The sequence below is a fragment of the Chrysemys picta genome, chromosome 11, assembly GCF_011386835.1.
Source record: "Chrysemys picta bellii isolate R12L10 chromosome 11, ASM1138683v2, whole genome shotgun sequence".
Taxonomy (NCBI): domain Eukaryota; kingdom Metazoa; phylum Chordata; order Testudines; family Emydidae; genus Chrysemys; species Chrysemys picta.
This window is the reverse complement of record NC_088801.1, coordinates 32,232,499-32,255,066: the sequence shown is the minus strand read 5'-3', so window position 1 is coordinate 32,255,066 and position 22,568 is coordinate 32,232,499. Positions and strand designations below refer to the sequence as shown.

General features: G+C 39.8%; 1 protein-coding gene across 1 annotated transcript in view; it reads left to right on the top strand.

Annotated features, from left to right (window-relative positions):
* LY75 (lymphocyte antigen 75) overlaps positions 1 to 22,568 on the top strand; it is a 73,404-nt gene that overhangs the window by 29,096 nt on the left and 21,740 nt on the right. The window contains exons 14-25 of the mRNA XM_005309418.5: positions 2,968 to 3,049; positions 5,387 to 5,458; positions 6,873 to 6,996; positions 8,214 to 8,249; positions 8,521 to 8,696; positions 11,428 to 11,492; positions 13,206 to 13,282; positions 13,704 to 13,840; positions 14,713 to 14,818; positions 16,972 to 17,132; positions 17,804 to 17,933; positions 20,797 to 21,023. Of these exons, the coding sequence (XP_005309475.4) occupies positions 2,968 to 3,049; positions 5,387 to 5,458; positions 6,873 to 6,996; positions 8,214 to 8,249; positions 8,521 to 8,696; positions 11,428 to 11,492; positions 13,206 to 13,282; positions 13,704 to 13,840; positions 14,713 to 14,818; positions 16,972 to 17,132; positions 17,804 to 17,933; positions 20,797 to 21,023 (1,393 nt within the window). The remainder of the gene's footprint in view (positions 1 to 2,967; positions 3,050 to 5,386; positions 5,459 to 6,872; positions 6,997 to 8,213; positions 8,250 to 8,520; positions 8,697 to 11,427; positions 11,493 to 13,205; positions 13,283 to 13,703; positions 13,841 to 14,712; positions 14,819 to 16,971; positions 17,133 to 17,803; positions 17,934 to 20,796; positions 21,024 to 22,568) is intronic.

Genomic DNA, 22,568 nt, shown 5'->3' with positions numbered 1-22,568 from the left:
TTTACATTCAATCAAATTTGAGTCCATGGTAAAGCATAGATTGAATCCATTTTAGGTTCCATCTGTGCTACAACACTATATTATGATCTAACTGTAACCACCCCAAAACCTAGACTACTCAAGGTTTTAAACTAGAACATATTTAGGTGCAATCTACAATACAACTTTTAACCATGTTGTAACTGGAGCAGGGGACAACAGTGTTGTAACAAGGTTCCCTGATACCATCATAGCTGCAGTGCAGATGGAGTCTTAATTAACAGCTGTATTCCAGCGATACTTTGGCCTGGGATGCCTTCTAAAATTACTCCGTGGTGAAGTGATAGTGCACTCAACGTAGGGTACTAAAAGACTTTACTTGAGCTTGAGTGCTATCAAAAATAGTGGATCAGTTGCTGAATAAGTCTCGTGATTATGTTGGATCTCTCACAAAGAAGCCAAACTATGAATTGATATTATAAGTGCCACATCAGCTGAAAAGTCTTATTACATAATCAGGTAAATTATTACAAATTGGGAAATAAATTGGGGAAACTCTTGACCTGACATCTGTTTAAAAAATAGGTGGGAGCATCAAAGTTCAAAGATTTTGAAAATTGCTCTGTTCCCTCAAGTAATTATTGCAAAGCCTTCTGAAATAAGTGTTTTAGGGTCATTAGTCAGTATGTGTGTCTGTGGTGATTCCTTATGCCACTCTAAGCTTTGGGTTGTGTCTCAGAGAGAGACAGAGTTAAGCAGTGCTTGATTAACTGTGCAGGGATGGACAATTGTAGAAGAATAAAATCCTAAAAGCAGAATGTCAGAAGCAATTCAGCTGTTAGATGTAAATACCTGTTTCTGAGTGGTTTGCTGGGGAGTGATACAGGGCATTCTAAGTTCTTTAGAGTCTACACTTGTACAAATTTAATTCCTATCACTATAGAAGAGCAGAAAATATTGAACATGGTAAGTTTATATCACACTGGTATATGAAGACAGTTAATGTTAGAGCAGGGCAAAATATTTGCCATGAAAGGAATATTTTTAAAGTAAAACTTCTATCCTACTAATAAAAATCCCAGTAAACACAATGAATAATGCCTTTTTTGGATCTGAAGTCAATAGGAGTCTTCCCACTGACTTCAGAGAATTTTGGATCAGCCCTATCTGTGTGGAATTGCTGGCCCTCATTCTCCAGTGCATTAAGTGCCATTTCCCCTAGACTTACACCCAGCAGATCTGGTTACTGGAGTAAGAGCCAAGATTTGGCCCTAAATGATGATCTAGAATGTAGAATTGTAAAATCTCTAGTTACGTACAATATCTGCATCTATAGGCCAGACTCTGTGATAGCTTAACACCCAAAGTGACCTCACTGACTTCAGTAGACTACATGGATTGTAAGTCAACAAAGGATTTGGTGTATGTCTATAAATTAAATAAAAATATGACCAAGAATTTCCGTAAAAAGAATTGGAGGACAAATAGAAATGGATGGTCTTGGAAATTGTCCCACTTCGTTTCTAGACAGTCAGCAGTCTATTTTAAATGGACTCAAATTCTAGCCTAGGTCCCACGTGTTTCTGAGCTGAGTCACTGCTTCTAGCTCTGGGTCTCTAGGGCACACTCTCAGACTCATACCTCTTGTCTGAGCCCTTCCTTGGGACATGGGACTCAGCAGTCCAGCCATCTCAGACTCTGGAGTCAGTGCCTCAGATCTCCCAACCCCCAGCTGTTTACTTCTGCTCCCTGAGAGTTCCAGGTAGGCTGGGCACTCTGGCTTCTACATTAACCCGTTCAAGGCCAGTAAGGCAAGGAACACAGGCTTAGCAAAATAATTTTAATCACCATCACTTTCCTCTTAAAAAGCACCCGAGAGATACAGATCTTTGCAAATAATTTTTTTTTAAAAGTCCTGAGATGCTGCCTTGCCTAGTTTGAGCTCATCTCTTCTGTGAGTCCATGGTATGGTCAGCATTTCAGGCTAGGCAGAGTCCCTCCTGCCTCCTCTCTCTCTCCAACCCTGTCTTTTTGCATGTGGCGATGGACAGATCCTTTGCCAGAAAAGCACTCCTTAAATAAAGTCTCTCTTCCTTTTTGCCTTGTGCTCTACTGTGATGCTTTTCCCTTCCCCCTCCAGGGTCCTGTGTAAAGCATCCATTTTCCCATGGGAATGGACTGGTAGTTTAGAGACAGAGTCGGTGGCCCTAGATTGTTGTCTTGTTGAAGGATGATCTCTGAGAAGTCATCAAGATATCAAGCGCTGTTCCCTTGGCAGCGTAACTGACTAGAACACTTGATAACCTTGCTTTGGCAAGGCTGGACATGCACCAAAATGGAGCTTACAATACAAATGGAGTTCACAGTCTGACCCAGATATATCCCACTCTGTCACAATGCCCTTAAAGTCCCAATCAATAGTAAAGAGACCTATGGTATTACTGCAGTTTTGAATATATGCATTGAAATCCCCTTTTATAGTGACAACCTTTCTCTTGGAATGGAACTGAGAATTTTAAGTTTTAATTACCCCGCTCCTAAAAAATGAAAAACAAAAATAAAAAAGACAGCCCTGCATTTGTAAGTTCATTGAACTTAGTGGGGAATAAACATGTGCCTAAGTGCTTTGCTGAATCAGAACCTAAGAGAAGAGAGAAAACACAAACCCCTTTCTCTTAGCTTGTTTCATCTATGCTACTTTTGTTTTAAATATCCCAGGTAACAGGACTCCAAATTAATATTTCCTTAATTAATACGTACTATCAGAGGCTGGTTAAACTGGTATACAATACTAGTAATTCATACTGGGCTTCCTAGACAAAGCGAATGGTTTGCAGAATTAGACGCTATACTTGTATTTTTGTACTTGTCTCAAAAGTTTGGTATTTAAAGGAAGGCTTTTTAAATGACTCATTCATCTTTTTATTTAATGTGCTAGAATGAACATACACTCGTGTTGAGGTTTTTCATTTATATGTATATTTACAGTAATGACCGATGGGTCTGGGTGGGACTTAATAAGAGGAATCCAGATTCTCTAGGAACCTGGCAGTGGAGTGATAACAATCCGGTAAGTTACATTCATCTTCATCCAGAAAATACTACCATATTAACATTTGTTTGAATTTAGATTGGGTTGAAAATATAATCAACTGACTGATATTTTAGATTAATCTTGTTCTATGGCACGTGAAGAATATAGAAAAACACTTATGTAAAACTTTGCGTTCAGAAGAGTTTCTCAATTAAAAATAATCTCATAAATAATAATCTGCCTTTATACTGTATTTCTGTCGAAATATTTAAATGTAATAAGGATCCAAATGCTGCTGGACAGAACAAAGTGTCTTTATATCCCAACATGTACTTCAGTTTCTCAACCCCATATCCTTGGTTTGTCTGGACTTCTCCAGAAAATGTCTATCTCACTTTCAAGCTGGTTTATCTGTATAAAGTAGGGCAGTCAAGCAACTAAAAAAATTAATTGTGGTTAACCGTGTGATTAAAAAAATTAATCGCGGTTAATCGCACTGTTAAACAATAATAGAATACCATTTATATTTCTTTGGATGTTTTTCTACATTTTCAAATATATTGATTTCAATTACAACACAGAATACAAAGTGTACAGTGCTCACTTTATATTTATTTTTAAGAACTATTTTCACTGTAAAAAACAAAAGAAATCGTATTTTTCAATTCACCTGATATAAGTACTGTAGTGCGATCTCTTTATCATGAAAGTTGAACTTACAAATGTAAAATTATATACAAAAAAAACTGCATTCAAAAATAAAACAGTATCAAACTTTAGAGCCTACAAGTCCACTCACTCCTATTTCTTGTTCAGCCAATCGCTCAGACAAACAAGATTGTTTACATTTGCAGAAGATAATGCTGCCCGCGTCTTATTCAAAATGTCACCTGAAAGTGAGAACAGGTGTTGTCATGGCAATATTGTAGCTGGCATCGCAAGATATTTACATGCCAGATGTGCTAAAGATTCATATGTTCTTTCATGCTTCAAACACCATACCAGAGGACATGCGTCCATGCTGATGATGGGTTCTGCTCAATAACAATCCAAAGCAGTGCAGACCAACCCATGTTCATTTTCATCATCTGAGTCAGTGGTTCAGGTTCTGTAGTTTTCGCATCCGAGTGTTGCTCTTTTAAGACTTCTGAAAGCATGCTCCACACCTCGTCCTTCTCATTTTGGACAGCACTTCAGATTCTTAAACCTTGGGTTGAGTGCTGTAGCTATCTTTAGAAATCTCACGTTGGTACCTTCTTTGCGTTTTTGTCAAATCTGCAGCGAAAGTGTTCTTAAAATGAACAACATGTGCTGAGTCATCATCAGAGACTACTATAACATGATATATATGGCAGAATGCAGGTAAAATAGAGCCAGAGACATACAGTTTTCCCCAAGGAGTTCAGTCACAAATTTAATTAACACATTATATTTCTAACTAGCTTCATCAGCATGTAAGCATGTCCTCTGGAATGGTGGCCGAAGCATGAAGGGGCATATGAATGTTTAGCACATCTGTCATGTAAATACCTTGCAATGCTGGCTACCAAAGTGCCATGCGAACGCCTGTTCTCACATTCTGGTGATGTAAATAAGAAGTGAGCAGCATTATCTCCCATAATTATAAACAAACTTTTTTGTCTTAAAAAGAAGAACAGGAGTACTTGTGGCACCTTAGAGACTAACAAATTTATTAGAGCATAAGCTTTCGTGGACTACAGCCCACTTCATGATTTGCTGAAGGAGACATAGGACTTGGTGGACTTGTAGGCTCTAAAGTTTTGCATTGTTTTGGTTTTGAGTGCAGTTATGTAACAAAAAAAACCCTACATTTGTAAGTTGCACTTTCACAATAAAGAGATCACACTACAGTACTTGTATGAGGTGAATTGCAAAATACTATTTCTTATGTTTATCGTTTTTACAGTGCAAATATTTGTAATAAAAAATAATAATATAAAGTGAGCAGTGTACACTTTGTATTCTGTGTTGTAATTGAAATCAATATATTTGAAAATGTAGAAAAACATCCAAAAATATTTAATAAATTTCAGTTGGTATTCTATCATTTAACAATGCGATTAAAACTGTGATTAATCGCAATTAATTTTTTTAATCACGATTAATTTTTTTGAGCTAATTGTGTGAGTTAACTGCGATTAATCGGCCCTCTAGTATAAAGTTAAGTACTGTATGTACACATGTCTTTGCAGAATCAGGGCCATAGATTGATAGCTGTTTGGGGCAGGTATAGCCTTTTATTCTGTGTTAGGACAGTGCCCAGCACAAAGGGACCAAATCATGTGCCCCTAGGCAGTACTTCAATACAAATAATAAGAAGTCACAATTCTGCCATCCCTCCCCTTTCTGTAGGAAACTACTGTTGTTATGTCACACGATTTCCAAAGAGATATCTATGACATTAGAGACTGTGCTGCTTTAAAGGTATGTTTCAAGATTTTAATAATATGAATATTTTTATGTGATGCTTTTATTTACAGTATATTTACTTTATACTTTTAAGTTTTTATACATTAAACTTAGACTGCTGCTGTAAATTTATAACTGTATACATTAGAAAGATGCTACTTTTCTTTTTGTTAATTCACAAACCTGCTAATTTTCACAAAAAACAGCAGTTTTACCTCCACTACTGAGTAAATATTTAATAACAACATATAGCAAGGACTTCCTTCACCAACATTTCTTTACTTCTATTAAAATAGTACTGTAATAATATTTAGAATACAGAGCAACTTAGCAAAATACTGTAATTATGGTCCTACAAGTCATTAATCCAGACTGGTGTGGTTCTATTACACCTCTACCCCGATATAACGCTGTCCTCGGGAGCCAAAAAATCTTACTGCGTTATAGGTGAAACCGCGTTATATTGAACTTGCTTTGATCTGCCGGAGTGCGCAGCCCCCCCCCCCCCTCTGGGAGCGCTGCTTTACTGCGTTATATCCGAATTCATGTTATATTGGGTTGCGTTATTTTGGGGTAGAGGTGTATATTCATAAATGTCTCATTACTATGTAACTCTAACCTTATGGTATGACTGCTAAAACAGTACTTCTCAACCTTTTCCATACAATTACCTGGTTTCCCATATTGGGATCACGCTGGGACGTGCCTTCCCATTTATCCAGAACCCCCTCTCATTTAGTATTCATTGAAGGGGATGGTGGTCACTACCCTCTTGCCCTTATCTGCAACCCCCAGGAGCCATGGCCCTTAGACTGAGAACCTCTCATCTAAAATATTAGGCTAATACATTTTTGGATGATAAGAAAGACTATCCCTAAACAAGTGGGAAGTGGGCATCGTGGCTTTTGTAACCATTGTTTTCAGAATTACAAGAGTCTTATCCTGTGTTGTCAGACTAAAGGAACCAACATTCTCTTTATTGTAGAAACTAGGAGGTGGCATCGAGCTATTTTATCTTGATTATACTAAGAAGAATTCTGTTTCTGAGCCAATTCAGACGATTGTCCCTTCTGGGCAGATATGAGAATCCTTTAAGGGGCAGTGAATATTACTCCATGATAAACACAGATGAAATTTGTGGATTACAAAAAAACCCCACAGTGTTGTAGTGAGCTGCAAGAAGAGATTTTTGTGAATGGATACATTTTAAACTGATTGCTTTGTAATTTCTAGTTGTTCAGAGACTGCTTTTGAAGCTGTACCTATATTTTATCATTTTAAAAATTCAGTTAAAATTGCAAAGGATTGGCAACAGGGTAGATGACTTCTGTCATCAAGGATATCTAAGGTATCTTATAAACAGTTTTATTGCTCCAGAAGTTTGTATCTAGTATACCAACGCAGTTTCCCACCCCCTACTTTTATGCAGACTACTCGAATATCACGGAGGTATTTTTGGAGACTTCATTTCCATGATGATAGACAATTGGATTTTTACTTAAAACCTTTCGAGTGTGATGCTAGACTTGAATGGGTTTGCCAGATAACAAAAGGTAAGCTTCATTTACATCCATTTATTCATCTAAACTCTCATCTGTTTTTTGTTTAAAATGTCTTTAATTACTTCTTTCACTTTGTCATCATTAACAGTAAACCCAGGATCTCTGACTTTAAAACAAACATCTCAGAAGGCATTAAAATAATCTTGAGACCTGGAGTCCTTAGAATGTGAGAGCGAGACTTGAACTTTGTGTATTTTAAATAAATAAGGAGAGGCTGTCACACTTGCAATGCTGTTTATTATCAAGTTGAAAGGATGCTTGATATAGGAAGTATAAGGTTGAAGTATGAGTAACAGCTGCGATTATATTCTCTAAAGTTGTGTGAAATTCACAATTTTTGGTTGTTGGGTGTCTTTTTCCTACTGGGGAAAAGAAGGATATGGGCACAATAAATTTGGCAACCAGTACTTTACCACATCCTCTACCCAACTGGCCATAACGGTACACGAGGACAGGGCCTGAAATCCCTTGCATGTCTCATAGGCTCCTGTTCATAGAAATATAAACATACAAAACACTCACAAATAAACTATTACTGGGGAAGGACCTTGTATCACTTCTCTAGGGTCCAACCTTGCTTCTACCCCTTAAGTTCCCTTGGAGTGAGAAATGTGCCACAGGGAATGTAGATATCTTAGTGTGGTGGGGAGATACAGATCATGGTGTTCCAGCATTTATGTGCTTTATTTAAAATGTATAAGCAGTATTTATAAACAAAAGAAAACCCCATGGACAGCTAGGACAGCTAATTCCTCCAGACTTGAATTTGGCCTCTAATCTCCTTGTAAAATTTATGACTTGGGTCTCCAGAGTAGCAAAGTACACAGAAAAGGGTTTCTCTGGTGAGGGTGGAGAAAGGATGGTATGAGGGTTCTGCACAGATCCACTTGTTTTTGTGAGGAGTTAGGAGTTTTAGCATCTAGTAGTTTTGGCTTCTTGTAATTATTGTAGTTGGTCAGAAAAATAGCTTTTGGGGACATAAAACTTTCCTTGACTTGTTGGAAATTTTCAGTGAAAATGCCAAATCTTAGTGCCTATGAGTGGGGAGAAATGGCATTATTATTAGTGTCAGCTTTGGTGCTTACACATCTCTAATAAGGAGAAAAAATAACTTTAAGTCTGATGCATGCAAAGCTCCCATTGACTTCAGTGGAAGTATGTGTATCAGGAATGCAAAATCAGTGATTGTTTCTTTCTCTCCTGAACAGGTAGTACCCCAAAGACACCAGAGTGGTATACACCAGGTAAACAGATTTAGTTTTTACATGCATTTCAGTTACTTGTGTCTAGTGTTTCTCACTATATATCCTTTCTGATCTTAGTGAAGATCATGCTGACACACCAAAGGCCTGATTCAGAGACCGGCCCACACCCTCAGCTCTCATTAATTTCAATGGGAGATGTAAATACAGCTCCTCTCAGCATCAGGCCCAGATTGTCCAGCCCTTTCCTTTTTTGAATGTAATCATTTGTCAGGATTAATGCCATGTGTGTATGTGTGGTTTTCTTCTCCAGATGTAGATGGAATTCATGGACCACCACTTGTTATTGATGGAGCTGAATTTTGGTTTGTGCCAGATAAAAACCTGAGCTACCAAGAAGCTGCTCTCTACTGTGCAAACAATGATAGTGACTTAGCATCTGTGGACTCTTATACAAAACTAAGGGCACTCCTAACCAAAATAGAAAAGGTAATGAAATACATTGTACATCAGAAATTGTCTTTGTTCCAAGTGTTTCAAATATAAGAGTGTTAATGTTTTTCTCTTAATTTTTCACTGGCATATAACCCGTAGTAGTTTTTAAAATGCCTGCAAAAGGAAAAGTTTAGTTGAAAGAGGAAATAATCAGTTTTGTTTTATTCTCCTTTAAATCTGCATTTAAATATTTAAATTTAAAACAGCCTGTTAAAATAATCGTAATAACAGAACACAAGCTCCAAACAGCAAGATGTTGTGACAAGATTACCATATACATTCCGTTGTTCGTGGATTCAGACAGAGGTGTAACACTGTATAGTATTTTGTATATGTGTGTTCCAACATGGAGACATCACACCATTATCTGAATGAGAGGAGTATATTAGAAATCAGCAATAGACAGATGTGATCAGTCCCTGTAGGGCAGAGAGTTTATGTAATCAGGAAATCAGCTGTTCTGTGAGAATCATTAAAAAAAATAAAAAGACTTCAGAGTGCCATATTTCAGTTACTGCCTTTTTTCAGTGTCATTGAGACATCACATCACTGTTTACTTATTGGAAGTGGGAATTTAACAGGGTCCCCTCATGGAGTTTCCTTAGAATTGTTCCATTAGGATTAAGGTGGGGTTTGCCCCCAGGAAATAAAACTCGTGAGTCCGACCCTCCAGTTTTGCAGATCCTACATGGTTTTGGAGGATCTTCTGGAGACACAGGGTCATCCACAAGAAGGTTCTATGACTTCACACCAGCTTTGGTTACCTTGCAGCTGTGCTCTGGTTCTGTGGCAGCAACGGCGATGGGGGGGGGAGCACGTGGGGTCATGTCCCCGCCCCCGCATTTCTGCCTTCCATTTAGCACAGAGCATTTCGAACTCTGGGCATGCCCCACAGTTTGAAAACTGTCCTCCTGCCAGGAGCTGGCAGATCAGAAGCTGATGGGAGTCGCCCGGCCCACTTGGGCGCCTGGCTCTCCACACTGGCCACCTCCGCCAGGCCACCTCTGCCACCTCTGCACAGCTGCGCACTCCCCAGGCAGGGCAGGCAGCACAGCCTGAGCTGCACCCGAAGGAGCCTGGTGCCGGCTGGCAATGCCCCCTGGAGCTTGCCCCTGTCTGCAGAGCCCAGCTGCCATGAGATGCTCCCTGAGGTGCTCGCTTGCCATTACCCTAGTGCTTCTGGCTCTGCTGCTGCTCCTCAGCCCAGAGGCGACACATGGGTGGTCACGTGCCCCCCACCTTCAAGAGTTACGTGCCCCCCATACCTTTAAATTGTGCCCTCCCCCCACCATCAAGAGTTATGTGTCACATCTGGCAGTGTGACTCTACTGGAGTTGTTAGGGACACTGGAGCAAGTGCCTGGAACCCCTCTTTAAGATGTTTCCAATAGCAGAGGGGGCTCTGTTTCTATATATAATCTCTGTTTCTCTGTGCAGTAGTGGGAGAAGAGGCACATCAATCCAGCCTGCCTCATTCCCCCCCTCCCACCTACAGAAAGGCTTCCTCACAGCCTGGGTGAAAGGGCTATATTGCCACAGAGACAGTAGTTCTCTTTACCTTCTGTGTGTGGAAGGATGGCTCCATGCACAGAGGTGTCCCATCACTGCGTGTATCCTAAGGGCATGATCTGGCCCCTACGAAAGTTTTTATTGCAGTACTGTACTTTCATTTCAATTAAAACCATTTTATTCTTTATTTTAAATTTTCCTCCGTGCTCTTTGCAATGCAAATATTACTTCATTGTGCTGGCACAGAGGTTCCCATACTGGTCAAGGGGATTTTGATGGTCCAAAGAGCACTTTCTATTGGTGCACAGAGAGCTAGCTTTCACCCTTGTTTCCAGGTGAGAGAAACAATGTAGATGGGAGGAAAAGATTAAGGGCCGGATCCTCAGGCTCATGCACTGCTTTTTTCCCCTCCTGTTCTTAGCAAAGGTGTCTTAAAACCACCCTTTATTCCTCCCCCTCATCGTGCACTGAGAGCTACTTGGCTGGGCCAGAGGATCCGTCCCAAAATGAAGTATGTAAGGCAGTAAGATTATCTCTGTTCAAAAAGGTCAAGAAACGTATTGCACTAAAGACAGCTACAAATACACAAAATCTGTCCTTATATTACCTTTCCATCTAAGTAATTGCTGTAGTTGCCTCAAAGATATTATATGATCTTGAATGGGAGAGTAGATGGTACATGCTTTTATGAAGGACAGGATGCACAAGATGTGAAGATGTCATTAAGATCACTATTGAGATGTGACCTACCATGAAAAAAATTGGAGAACCCCTGTGTATGAGAACCCAACGTTGAAACTGATTAGCCCGATTTAACGATCCCAACTGAGTGAAATGTAAACATTCAAAATATAGTAAGCAGTGGGAAAATATATTTGAATGTAGTATTGGTTTTAATAATAAAGAACTACTAGAAACAGATTTGAGATTTTAAAATATCTGACCTGACAATGCCCCTTTATGAACTAGAATTTGCAAATTCCCCATGCATAGTCTATAGCCCAGACCAAGAAGTTAATCACTTGAATTTCTGAATCATTTACAAGAATATTACTTGTAAGTTTCCAGTCCTGCTTCTGTTAAACCATTTACATCAAAAGGAATTTTGCGACAAGGGTGGATGAAGACCAGTGGTCTATCTTGGGATATTATATTATACATGGTGGTAAAATCTAGTTGTTTATATTTTTTATTTGTTTGTTTGTTTATTTTTGCAGTTGTCAGGTGCAGAGCAGAAGTGGTGGCTGAAATACATGGATCGTGGAAGTAGCCATCATTCACCGTATGTACTCTATTTGCAGGCAACATTATTATAAACTTTTGTTGACATTTCTTGTATGGGGAAAAATTTAGTGAAATAAGTGGGTTTTTTAAAATGACTATTGAATGATCCCAAATTGTTAACAAAGCTCACTTCTGACAGGTTAGCTACAAAAAGTATAAAATAATTCTTTGAAAAACCTTGTTAACAAAACCACATTATCTGATAATTGTGACTCTTTTCCTTTCTCTTGCCTTCCCCCTTTTTTATCTGCGTATGACCTGCACTTTTCCTTGCCATCTCAAATTTAAAGTATAAGGTCTCTGGAGCACCGACTGAGTCTTTATTTCTTTTGGTGAGGAGTTTAGGACACTGGGGATCTTGAGTATAATAAATAATCAACAGAATATATGTGTAGACTTAATACTTGAACTAAGGACTTAGCAGCTAATTCAAGCAGGAATGTTTACAGAGTGCTGTTCCCACTACGAAGGTTAGCAACATTTCTAACACCTAAATCAGGAATAATAACACTTAGCTCTTATATGATGCTTCATGTCTTTAAAGTGCTTTGCAGATATTATCTCCAAAGACTTCTGCACAGGTATAAGTCTTTGAATGGCCAGGGACTTAATATGTTAGTGGTATCATTAGAAGCCCTGAAAGCTTGAACCCTGGTCCTAACAGTTAACGCTTTCCGGTTCCTATTTAAAATGTTTTTATTTGTGATTTTAAGCCTGCCCATGTAGCCCATTAATGACTTGAATTCTGAAACAGGATTGGAGGTTTTTACATTATTTTACTCTTCCATTAAAGAAAACAACAAAACAAAAAACTTTCAGTTCATCTTGTAAGTTAAAAACCATGAACAAAATATTTACATATAGAGCATATGAAATTGGATAAGTTATCCTCTGTCCTCATCTCTGCTTTCTGCCATGCCCAGCCACAGGAAGATTACCCTAGGTTAGGGGATCCTTTGGTGTTGTAAAAACAGGATAAGGCTCCTACACCACCACTCCTCCCCTTGGCTGGCTTGAGAGTTACCCAGGGCTTCTTTGTGCCCTGGGGATCACTGGTCCTTGGTGCCATTGGCAGGCAGTGTAATTTAGAGCAGCCTTCAGGCTGCTTCTAGTTTATGGCATAGTCTGGCACAGCGTTGATCTAGGATCAGGGAAATGCAGAGATGTCTTACAGCAACCTTTATACAACCCTCCTGCGTTGCACTGTGTGCTCCTCAGCTGCAGCTAAGGAACAGGGCCTTCCGGTCCAAGAAAATCTTAGGATGCGTAAGTAGCAAAATGCTACATTTTTAAAAAGAATAATTTAGAACAGAAGAATGTAGAATCTATAGTTTGTTATCCTCACAGTGCATGATAATGTAGGAGGGGTTGCAGTAGGGACAGACAATTAGACAGCTCCTTAGTGTACAGCCTGAGTAGCCAGGCAAAGCTCTTGTTGTGTACCTTCTCTGTAGGGTTGATTTGGTGAGTAGATCCGTGACTACACAAATCACTACAGATCTGCTGACCCTACCGCCCACTTTCCCCTACAGTAGCCCTCTCCCTAAACCTCTTGCACATTAGGTCACAGGCAAGCCCTTTATATGTGTAAGCCCTTGAAGTTTTCTCTCTCCCAAGCAGCAGGGGCATGCTAGTTCTGCTGCCATGCGCAGGATTTCCCCCTAAAAGAGCATCTTTTGTCAGGGATTGACTCTGAAATGTTTGTATCTAGTTTACAGTTATTTCCACGTTTCCATGATCGATTCTGGAGGGATTGTTGGTATATTTCTTCGAAGGGCTGGTATAGAGGTAAGGTTGTTTCTTTATTATAAAAAATATTAGCTCTGTCCAGAATGCAATATTGAATACAAGATCCAGGAGCAAATGACTTTTTGCGCTGTGGGACAGATTTTGAAACCCACACTTACAATGTAAGGACTTTATTCCACATTTCTCCACTGAAGTCAGTGATACAACTTGTAGAGTAAGTAGCTACTGAAAGTGAATAAGGTTATCAAATCTGGTCCTTTATTATCAATATGATATTTTCTCAGACATTTAATTTTTTATGCTTTGTTCTACTGTCATTTTAAAATACTTTACTTTGCATAATTTGCAGCTATATGTTATAGTTACATAGGACTGTCTTTTCCCACAAGTGTACGTAGCACCTAGCACATCATAGTCATTATCATAATACGGATAATAACTTTATTTATATTTCCTGCAGACTATCCAATAAACTGCAATCTGAAACTGCCCTTCATATGTGAAAAATCTAATGCATCCTTACTGGAGAAACATGAGCCAGAATATCACCCCCCTAAAGGAGGATGCCCTAAAGAATGGGTTTTGTTTCAGAACAAGGTAAAGGGGGAATATAGGACAATCATCATTAGTTGCATTACGTCAACCTAACTTTGTAGTGTAGACCAAGCCTCACTTTCAGGCCAGAGTGTTTAAACCAGATCCCTCCTTTGCAGAGGACTCAGTAGCTCTCAGCCCCAACCCCTATTCTTTCAGGTGTCCCACAGCTCTCCTTCTCAATGTTTGCATCAGTTCCATCAAGTTCCTTCTCCTAGGCTCATGAGTCCAAAAGCCTTCTTCTTGCAATCTGTATTAATTCAGGGTAGCTGATGCCTTAAAACCAGCTTCTTTCTCAGCTGCCTCCCCCACTTTGTAGTTCAGCCCTTTTCTGCCCTGGGCTGAGAGAGATTAGCAGATGGCAATCCTTGCCCTCTTGTGAAAGAGGAGGAAGCTATATGCTGCCCTCCTTCTCCAGGCTCCTCCCACTGAGCTGGGAGAGAGGGGAACCTTGTCCCACCCTGCACTACAAGGCTTCTGGGCCTTTAAAGAAACAGTAGCCTTGGTTTCCCCCAAGCATTAACTATGTCTCTGGGACCATCTTCCTCTCTCCCAACACCTGCCTCTGTTCTTCTGTAGGCCTTCATCTGGTCCAAAAGTCCTAGGAATCTTAAAGGAAAACAGGGTTTACTGACCCTTAGTCCCTACTATCCTTAACAGGACAGTCACCCTGTTAAAGTCACCTTGCTGAATCAGAGCCTGAATGCATTTATTTATATTTGCATTTCTAATACTTTCTCACAGAAAGCAAAATCAGTGAGGTGTGAAGGTTTTAGGGTCATTGATTTATGAATTACCTCTAAGATACAATAAATCGTAAAGAGAAAGTGAACTCCTGCTACATTGCATAAGCTTTTACCATTTTTATTTTGCAGTGTTTTCTAAAGATAGAACACAGATTTTTAACATTTAAAGAAGCCAATGAATTATGTGAAACTTTTGGAGGCACTCTTCCATCAATCTCAAGCCAAGCAGAACAAGGTATGATGGTAAATTCAAAGCTCTTTATACTATGCAGAACTTTAGACCAAAATAATATGTCAAGCCTCTTCCCCAGTCTATGCAGCAGAACTGTACAGAATCATGCAGCAAACTGGGAATTATGTGGCAGCGTTATCTGATTGTAAAATCATTCAATTACTTTGAGTCTTACTGAAATAATTCTAAAAATTCACAATAAAATAAAAACCTATAACTAATGCCTTTAATTATAATTATTTGCACTGTGTCAGAGGAATTCTGCCTGTCACAGAATGGGAAATGCACACACAATGGGCAAACCGTGGAAAAAGGAAAAGAACCAGTTCAAAGACCAGTTTTTGTTCATATCCTTGCATATGAAGAGAATTAGAAATTGCAAAGACTACCAGAGATTTATGAAGAGTGGAGGGACTATGTCTAAAGCAGTTTCCAAGCTTTACTTCAGAAGTTAAAACCTCATTGAGGTGAATGCAGTGAAGAAAAGACATTTGCTGGAAATAGCTGTCTACAGATGTGTCTGACTACCTATCTGTTGAGAGAGACATCTGTTAATACATTTGTATTTGTGTAGTGGGCAGGTAGTTGCCTACAGATATGTCTGAAGATGTAGCTCACAACAGAGCTCTATATTATGTGTAGCATTATTTGTATAGGTAAGTGACCTCCAGCCAAGTCAATTCAATGCAGTGGAATGTAGAAAGTAGACCAGGCAGGCCACTTCAGTAGTTAACAGTGCACAGTGGAAGAGCAGTCTGCTGCTCTATCACAGCATTGGGATGGACCCACACTGGAACTCAAGTGACTGAGACGAGCAATTCAGAACTCTTTTAACCCTAGAAAAGCATATTCTGCTTCAAACATTTCTTAGCATGATTGTGTAAATGGAGGTTCATTTCAATTGACTGAAGGATCTTTAGCATAATAAATTAGTCCTGGTGACAGATTTCTGCCAGCAGGGCCGGCTCAGGCTTTTTTGCCACCCCAAGCGGCGAAAGAAAAAAAAAAAGCCGTGATTGGCGGCACTTAGCAGCATTCCTCGGTGGCAATTCAGCGGCGGGTCCTTCGCTCCAAGAGGGACTGAGGGACCTGCCGCCGAATTGCTGCCGAAGACCCGGACGTGCCGCCCCTTTCCGTTGGCCGCCCCAAGCACCTGCTTCCTGCGCTGGTGCCTGGAGCCGGCCCTGTCTGCCAGGCAAGTCAGTGCAATGGCAAAGCTGTGGTGGAGAAAGACAGCTCTGCCACAACTTAGGTAACCACCTCTTCCTGCCAGCCTTCCCTCCATCCCTCATGTACTGTGGCCTTTTCTGTAGCTGGCTATCGGATAGTGACTAATCCTGAGAGGTTTTAACCTTTAATGGGTTTGTCTAGTTTAGGAAAAGAGCTTGGAACTAGCCTGGAGCTAGCTAACATATGGCTGGTAGCTAGTTCTAAATGTCTTAACTAATATTCAGTGCTTAATTTGTAATGAAAGAGGTGCTGGGGCTCAAGCAATTATTTTACATTCATAACTGATGCAGCAAGCCCAGAGGTCCCAGGGCTATGAACTGTCAATCCTAGGGGTGCTGAGGGTCAGCCCTGGCAAGCCCTGGCACACATTAAGCATTCTTAGCCTCTCCCAATAGTGGGCATTGCCAAAGAGAACAAAGAGTGGCTGGCTTGGGATTCCTGAGTAGAGTCTTTCTCGATTGGAACTGATCCCTTCCCTCTCAAAGAGGACATGGAGCCCACTTTTGATGCTTCTACGGGAAGTCAATAGAAGGTCTTACAGAGCAATAAGGAGGCACCTTCGGAAATTTGGGTGGAGACGGAAGGAGACAGGGTTGATGACAGGGAGGGAGAGGAGGAGAGAGACAGAAACAAGTTAAACTCATCTCCTGGCCCTCAATTAGACCTTAGCCTGTTAAAAGGCTAATCCTCTCAAATGATTTGTTTAAATAATGTCCTTGTCGGATAGGGAAAGGATGGAATGATAAAATTGCAAAACACTTAATACTCTCTATTAAAATGGCTTGTTGTATTTTCAAGGACTAGGGTGGGAAATTAAGTTAATATAGATGGGGGTTGTACTATCTTATTTATGCAAGCTGTTTTTCAAATGTTTACTGTGGTTGTCTAAATCATAGTATGTAAATATTTATTTTTCTGCCCAACAGATTTTTTAACATCCTTGCTTCCTGGTTTGGAAGAAAACATTTGGATTGGTTTGAAGTTTTTTTTCAGCACAAGGGAAAACAAATGGGTAGATGGCAGTAGACTGCTGTACAGTAACTTTCACCCATTGCTGAGAGGAAGGCTAAGGAAGATTCCACTTGATGTAAGTTATCTGTTTGAATATACAAATCCAGCTGATGTTTTGTCCTATAAAAAGTATAGAATGTTGGTATTTTGGTAACTGTATCAAAATAACAAAAGAGAAAAAACATGTAAAGGTCCCAAACCAAGAAATTGTATTCTTAATTGGCAGACATGGTGACCAGTAATGACTGAGCTCTTTGTATCTTTATTCAGATGATATGTTTTGAACACTAATTAATTATTAAAATGGAAAGGGATGTAAAAATTGAAATCTCTTCAGTCTCTTTGCATATCCAATATGTAGCTGAGATGCCACATTCCATAAAAATGTAGGCAGCAGAGCGATGTTACTATATAGTTTTTGGTTCAGTTATTTGCAGAATACATCCATAAACCATTATACATATTGTTTTCCTGGCTGCACTGTTCATTGAGCAGCATAAGAAACATAATGGAATGCCACTGATTAACAATAATTTTCAAAGAGTATAGTGGGTCCAGGTAATTTTTTTCACAAACAAACAATCCAGCAACTAGGTAACATTGCAAAATAAACTAGCTGTGTGTTGTACTACTGCTCTGCACATACTAACTAAGAGAAGTATATTCTCCTAACTAGATCTTCATTCGCTCTCTCCACACAAGAATGCTTGTATCATACATGAACTTGATGAGTTTTCTGGTTTTCAGATGTTTGATGAGGAGATAAACAACCAGTGTGGTGTAATGCTCAACAACCCCAAATCTTCATATGTTGGAACATGGAATTTCTTGCCTTGTGCTGAGGAGCATTTTTTGGGTATCTGCCAGAAGCCAGCAGGTAAGGCTGACTGTGCCCCTAATATCCACCTGCCAAGAAGCCCCTTCATGCAGAGATATTACCTCTCCTGAGGCACAATCTCCTTCTACACAGCACCACAATCTCCCTCTACACAGCACCTCAAGAAGGGGACTGAGCAGGCCCATACTGGGCATCCAGTGGTGGGGCCATGAGGACAAACCTCATCCCTCCTGAAAAATTTCCCATGCCTGCATTTTCCATGACACCATCCACAGTGTGAAACCCCCTTTAAGAGGTGTTTGGGGAAAGCCATTGGCAGTGGAGGCCCTGATAGAGAAGTTCCTGTGGAGTTACGCTGACTGAGAGTGAAGGGGGCGGGGGCCCAGTGAATGGCCCTGATCTTCTTTGGACACTTTGGGGACCTACAGGGCTTGGGGATGGACTTTGTTTCATTCAGTGAGGAATGGAGCAAATGACTGCTTTCCCCCAGAACAACGTGATCAAAACTCCGTGAGGAGAACCACACAGAGTTTTAATCCCACTTAACCATCTCCTGTGAGTTTTAACACTGAAGGGATAATATAAGGCCTCATCTACACTTGGAATTAGCCTTGATTTCAGCTCACTTGTTTAGCTACCTTAGTGCAAACTCCAGGTGTAGACAAGGAGAGCCACAATTTGCATTGGTGCAACTTGCCCTGGCTTCAAGCAGGGGTCAGCTCCACTGATACAGTGTGTGGCTTTCCTATTTATACTCAGGATTGGGGAGGGGGTGCTGCTCCAGTGCAGCTATGTTGGTGGCTGCCCACTGATTACTCGAATCAGGGCAATTACCCAATCTGAACAAAGCCTTAGTTCCTGTTTAACTGCCAAGGGTTTATTATGCGGTACATCCATCTTTGGGGTATGTTCTGCTATGTATAAATCCTTTTAAATAACTATTTATACATTTGAAGGAGGGAAGGACAGTGATTCAGTCTGAAAAATCTGAAGGGGATTTTTTTTATTAATTATTAAAAAAAGAAAATTAAGATGAACTGCAAAGGCTCTGAACATTAAAAATGCTTGTAAGACTCCAATAAAAGAGTGCAGCTGCTATAAATATATTTCTCTCCAGAAAAGGAAACACGACATTCAGGGAAAGTGCAGTGATTGCTGCAATATGGTCCCCATTATTCTTGGGTTGCTAAGCCTCTAACACCCAGGCATGCAGGGAAGGAGCGCTCAGTCGACTCTTGCAGAAACTGCAGTTGTGCCTGGCCACAGCTCAGGATGCTGCAACAGGGGAGACTTTTTCCACTCTGCCATGGCATCCTTGGACAAGTACAATGTGGCCCTATGGTTTTCATGTCACCTTTGTCACAGAAGCAAGGGAGTCAGCAGCTCGGATTCCTTGGCATCTCAGCAGGGCCGGCTCCAGGCACCAGCTTGTCAAGCAGATGCTTGGGGCGGCCACTCTGGAGAGGGGCAGCACGTCCAGCTATTCGGCGGCAATTCGGCGGATGGTCCCTCACTCCGGCTTGGAGCGAAGGACCTCCCGCCGAATTGCCACCGCAGATCGCGATCGTGGCTTTTTTTTTTTTTTTTTTTTGGCTGCTTGGGGCAGCCAAAACCCTGGAGCCGCTCTGCATCTCAGACATTTAATGATTATCTCAAAAGGTTGTGATAATTATGCTTGTAAACATCAGCAATATTCTTTTTTCATCTTTGGGAAATGTACATTTCCCCCCTAACTCTTTACTATTAACCTTTAAGTGTGTGAGGTCTCTGTTGGTCTCACAGTTCTCTTTTGAAGCTGTTTACTACATAGAAGCACTTGACAGCAGCCATGAACTAGTTCAAACATTGTGTTTCTTTCATGTCACCTCTCTAATCCACTGACAGCTGCAAATTGTGCATAAACATAAAATTAATATTATGGCTCTGTCTTTTGGGTATTGGTCTGTCAGCCTATTCATCAGTCACTTGTATGCTCTTATTTATACAGAGTAATTTTTTCCCTTGACAAGCCTTTGTATTCCTGAGACACCTCTGTGTTAGATGCCAATGCACATTTTACAAAATTGTAGGGCCAAATTTAGCTCTGGTGTCAGCCCATAAACTTCTTGGAATCATTAGATCCACATGCTCTAATTCCCCATCCATGTAAAGTTTGCATTTTTTATAGTTGCATGCATCACTTGGTTGGATGAAATTAATGCAGCTCATTGTGATAATATTGGATAATTAGAACCCAAATGGTAAATTTCACCACTTCCAGCACAATACACAAGTCAGGTGGCTTTGTGCAAGAAACTGAGCACATGCTATGGAGGCAAACTCTATTACCTCTCTGCCTGCTCTTGCAATGTCCTGGCTGGAAGAGCTGCCTGTACCAGGTTTATTGCCCATTAGATTTACATAAGAATGAATCTGATGGCTCTTTACTTGACTCATTCCTGTCTCCCTCAGACTGTTCAGAGATGCATGGCCCCTGTTGATTTCACAACATCTGTGCGCAGTTCTGCGGAAGGCTACCACAGTTTCACATTAATTTCGCACAGAGAGTATGTTTTTTCCCCTAATAACTTAAACTCTTTTGAGTTAAATTGAATGAATCTGGAAAGCCACAAAGCCCAGTAGTGCTGTTACTGCCTTTCTACCAAACTTTTATACAGGGACTTACACATTTACATTTAAAAAGAGCTTTACATTTTTCCACAGCTATACACTCTATCGATTCCGATATAGTAAAATTGTAGTCTACAACAGTCTATGAATCTTTTTTTAATTCTATTTTTGATGGTTATTCCCAAAAGAAATTTGAATGAGTTTTGCTGCTGTTGTTACAAAAGAAACTGAGAACTAAAATGTTTTGCAGTATTTATCCTACTTATTGCTTCTATTTCTTGATTATTTACAGGAGCTGCTGACAACCAGACACAGCAAGTCCTTAATGAAACACTGACCTATCAAAATGTCCATTACACAGTAATTCTGAAGAATTTGTCCTGGTATGATGCACTGCGGGAGTGCAAACAGAAAAACATGCAGCTCGTTAGCATCACAGATCAGTACCAACAGGCTTTTCTTACTGTGCAGGCTGCTATTCACAATTACCCTCTCTGGATTGGACTCTTCAGCAAAGATGTAAGTTTTATCTCCTCCCCATCCCTCCTTAGAACCATTTTTTAGGGTAGGGTGGAATAGTAAAGGAATGACTGGGGAAACAATGAAACTCAAAATTACTGGGTTATTTTTAAATAGATGTTTCCAGTCGCATCTATTTTCAGTTGCAGAGAACCATCTTGAAGCTAGAGGTCTATTGGGAGGTCAACCAGTCCTAATGCTCAGGGTTATATACTAGATTTTCAGTTCTCTGAGGTGCACATTCAAGTATGGAACTCCGGTTGATGGACTGATTGAGAGGAGACTATGTCCCTCAGGTTTTAAGATGGAGGAAAATGTTTTATAGTAGCAGCAAACTATATCATTGCATCATCTTTGTTCCTCTGTTGTCAGTGGTTCTATAATTGCTGCTGTCATTTGAAATTCTGGGGCAGGGTCAAGGAAGGCCAACCAAAATGTTTTAAAAATAGAAAATCTGAAAGATAGCAAATGAAATCCAAAAGCAACTGCTAAAAATTGTTTGAAATATATTGTAAAATCTTATCTTAGAACTTGGAATGGATTTTTTCAGGTAGGGTTTGTATGCTTTATTGCTTCTTAATAATGGAGAAAAGTCGTGAAAGGCTATTTTTTAAAAAAATATGCTTCTTTACCTTAAAAATATCAATAGTGTCAAGAGTTCTTTCTTCTGTGTTTGTTGTAGGACTTTTTGGAAATTCCCAATGTGGATTGGGAGCTTTCTCATCTGTTAATTAAAGAGCTTGGGGCATGGGTGTGTGAGTGGGTGTTGAATCTTTAACAAACATCTTTTCTTCTCACCATTTATGGATGTTTGAGTTAAATAAGTATTACCAAAACCAAGCAAAAAACAAAGTTTTAAATAGCCTGAATAAAAATTGTTCTCATGGTCATGTATCTATGACATCATAATTCTCCTACTTCTGCAGCTGTCCATAGAGTTTTCCAGGAACAACAGGGAAGAAAACCCTGGTACTTTTAATGTATAAAACATACAGGGAACTTTTAAAGAAAACAAACTTTTCATGTCTTATCTGTACTTCACAAAGAAGCAAAAAAGAAGACAACCTCTCCTCCCTTTGTAGGTGACCTTTAAGTGGGGATCAAATGCCTCATCCTGTTGCATATGGCACTAAAGCTCTGAAACATATAGAGGGGTACTGCCTACGCAGCAGCTCATGCCTGTAGGCAGTGAGACAGTGCCAGGAGAGCCTGCAGTTCTAGTACTGAACATACCAGGAAAATATATTCAGCTAAAAAAAAAAAAGATTAGCACAATATCAATTCCTAATATAAGAGTGATCTTAAATACAGAAGAAAACTTTTAAATATAACTTTCCTAAAGCATAGATCCACTTACTTTTCTTGTGTTTTAATACGATTAATTATTATTATATTTTATTTTTATTATTATTATTATTTATTGTTGTCATCTTCAGGGCAGGAATATGTCTAATTATAAATTCTAAAAGTACTTAATATTAAACATTAATACATTACATTTGATCTAACATGGGGAAACAACAGGACTGACTCTTAGAAATTGCT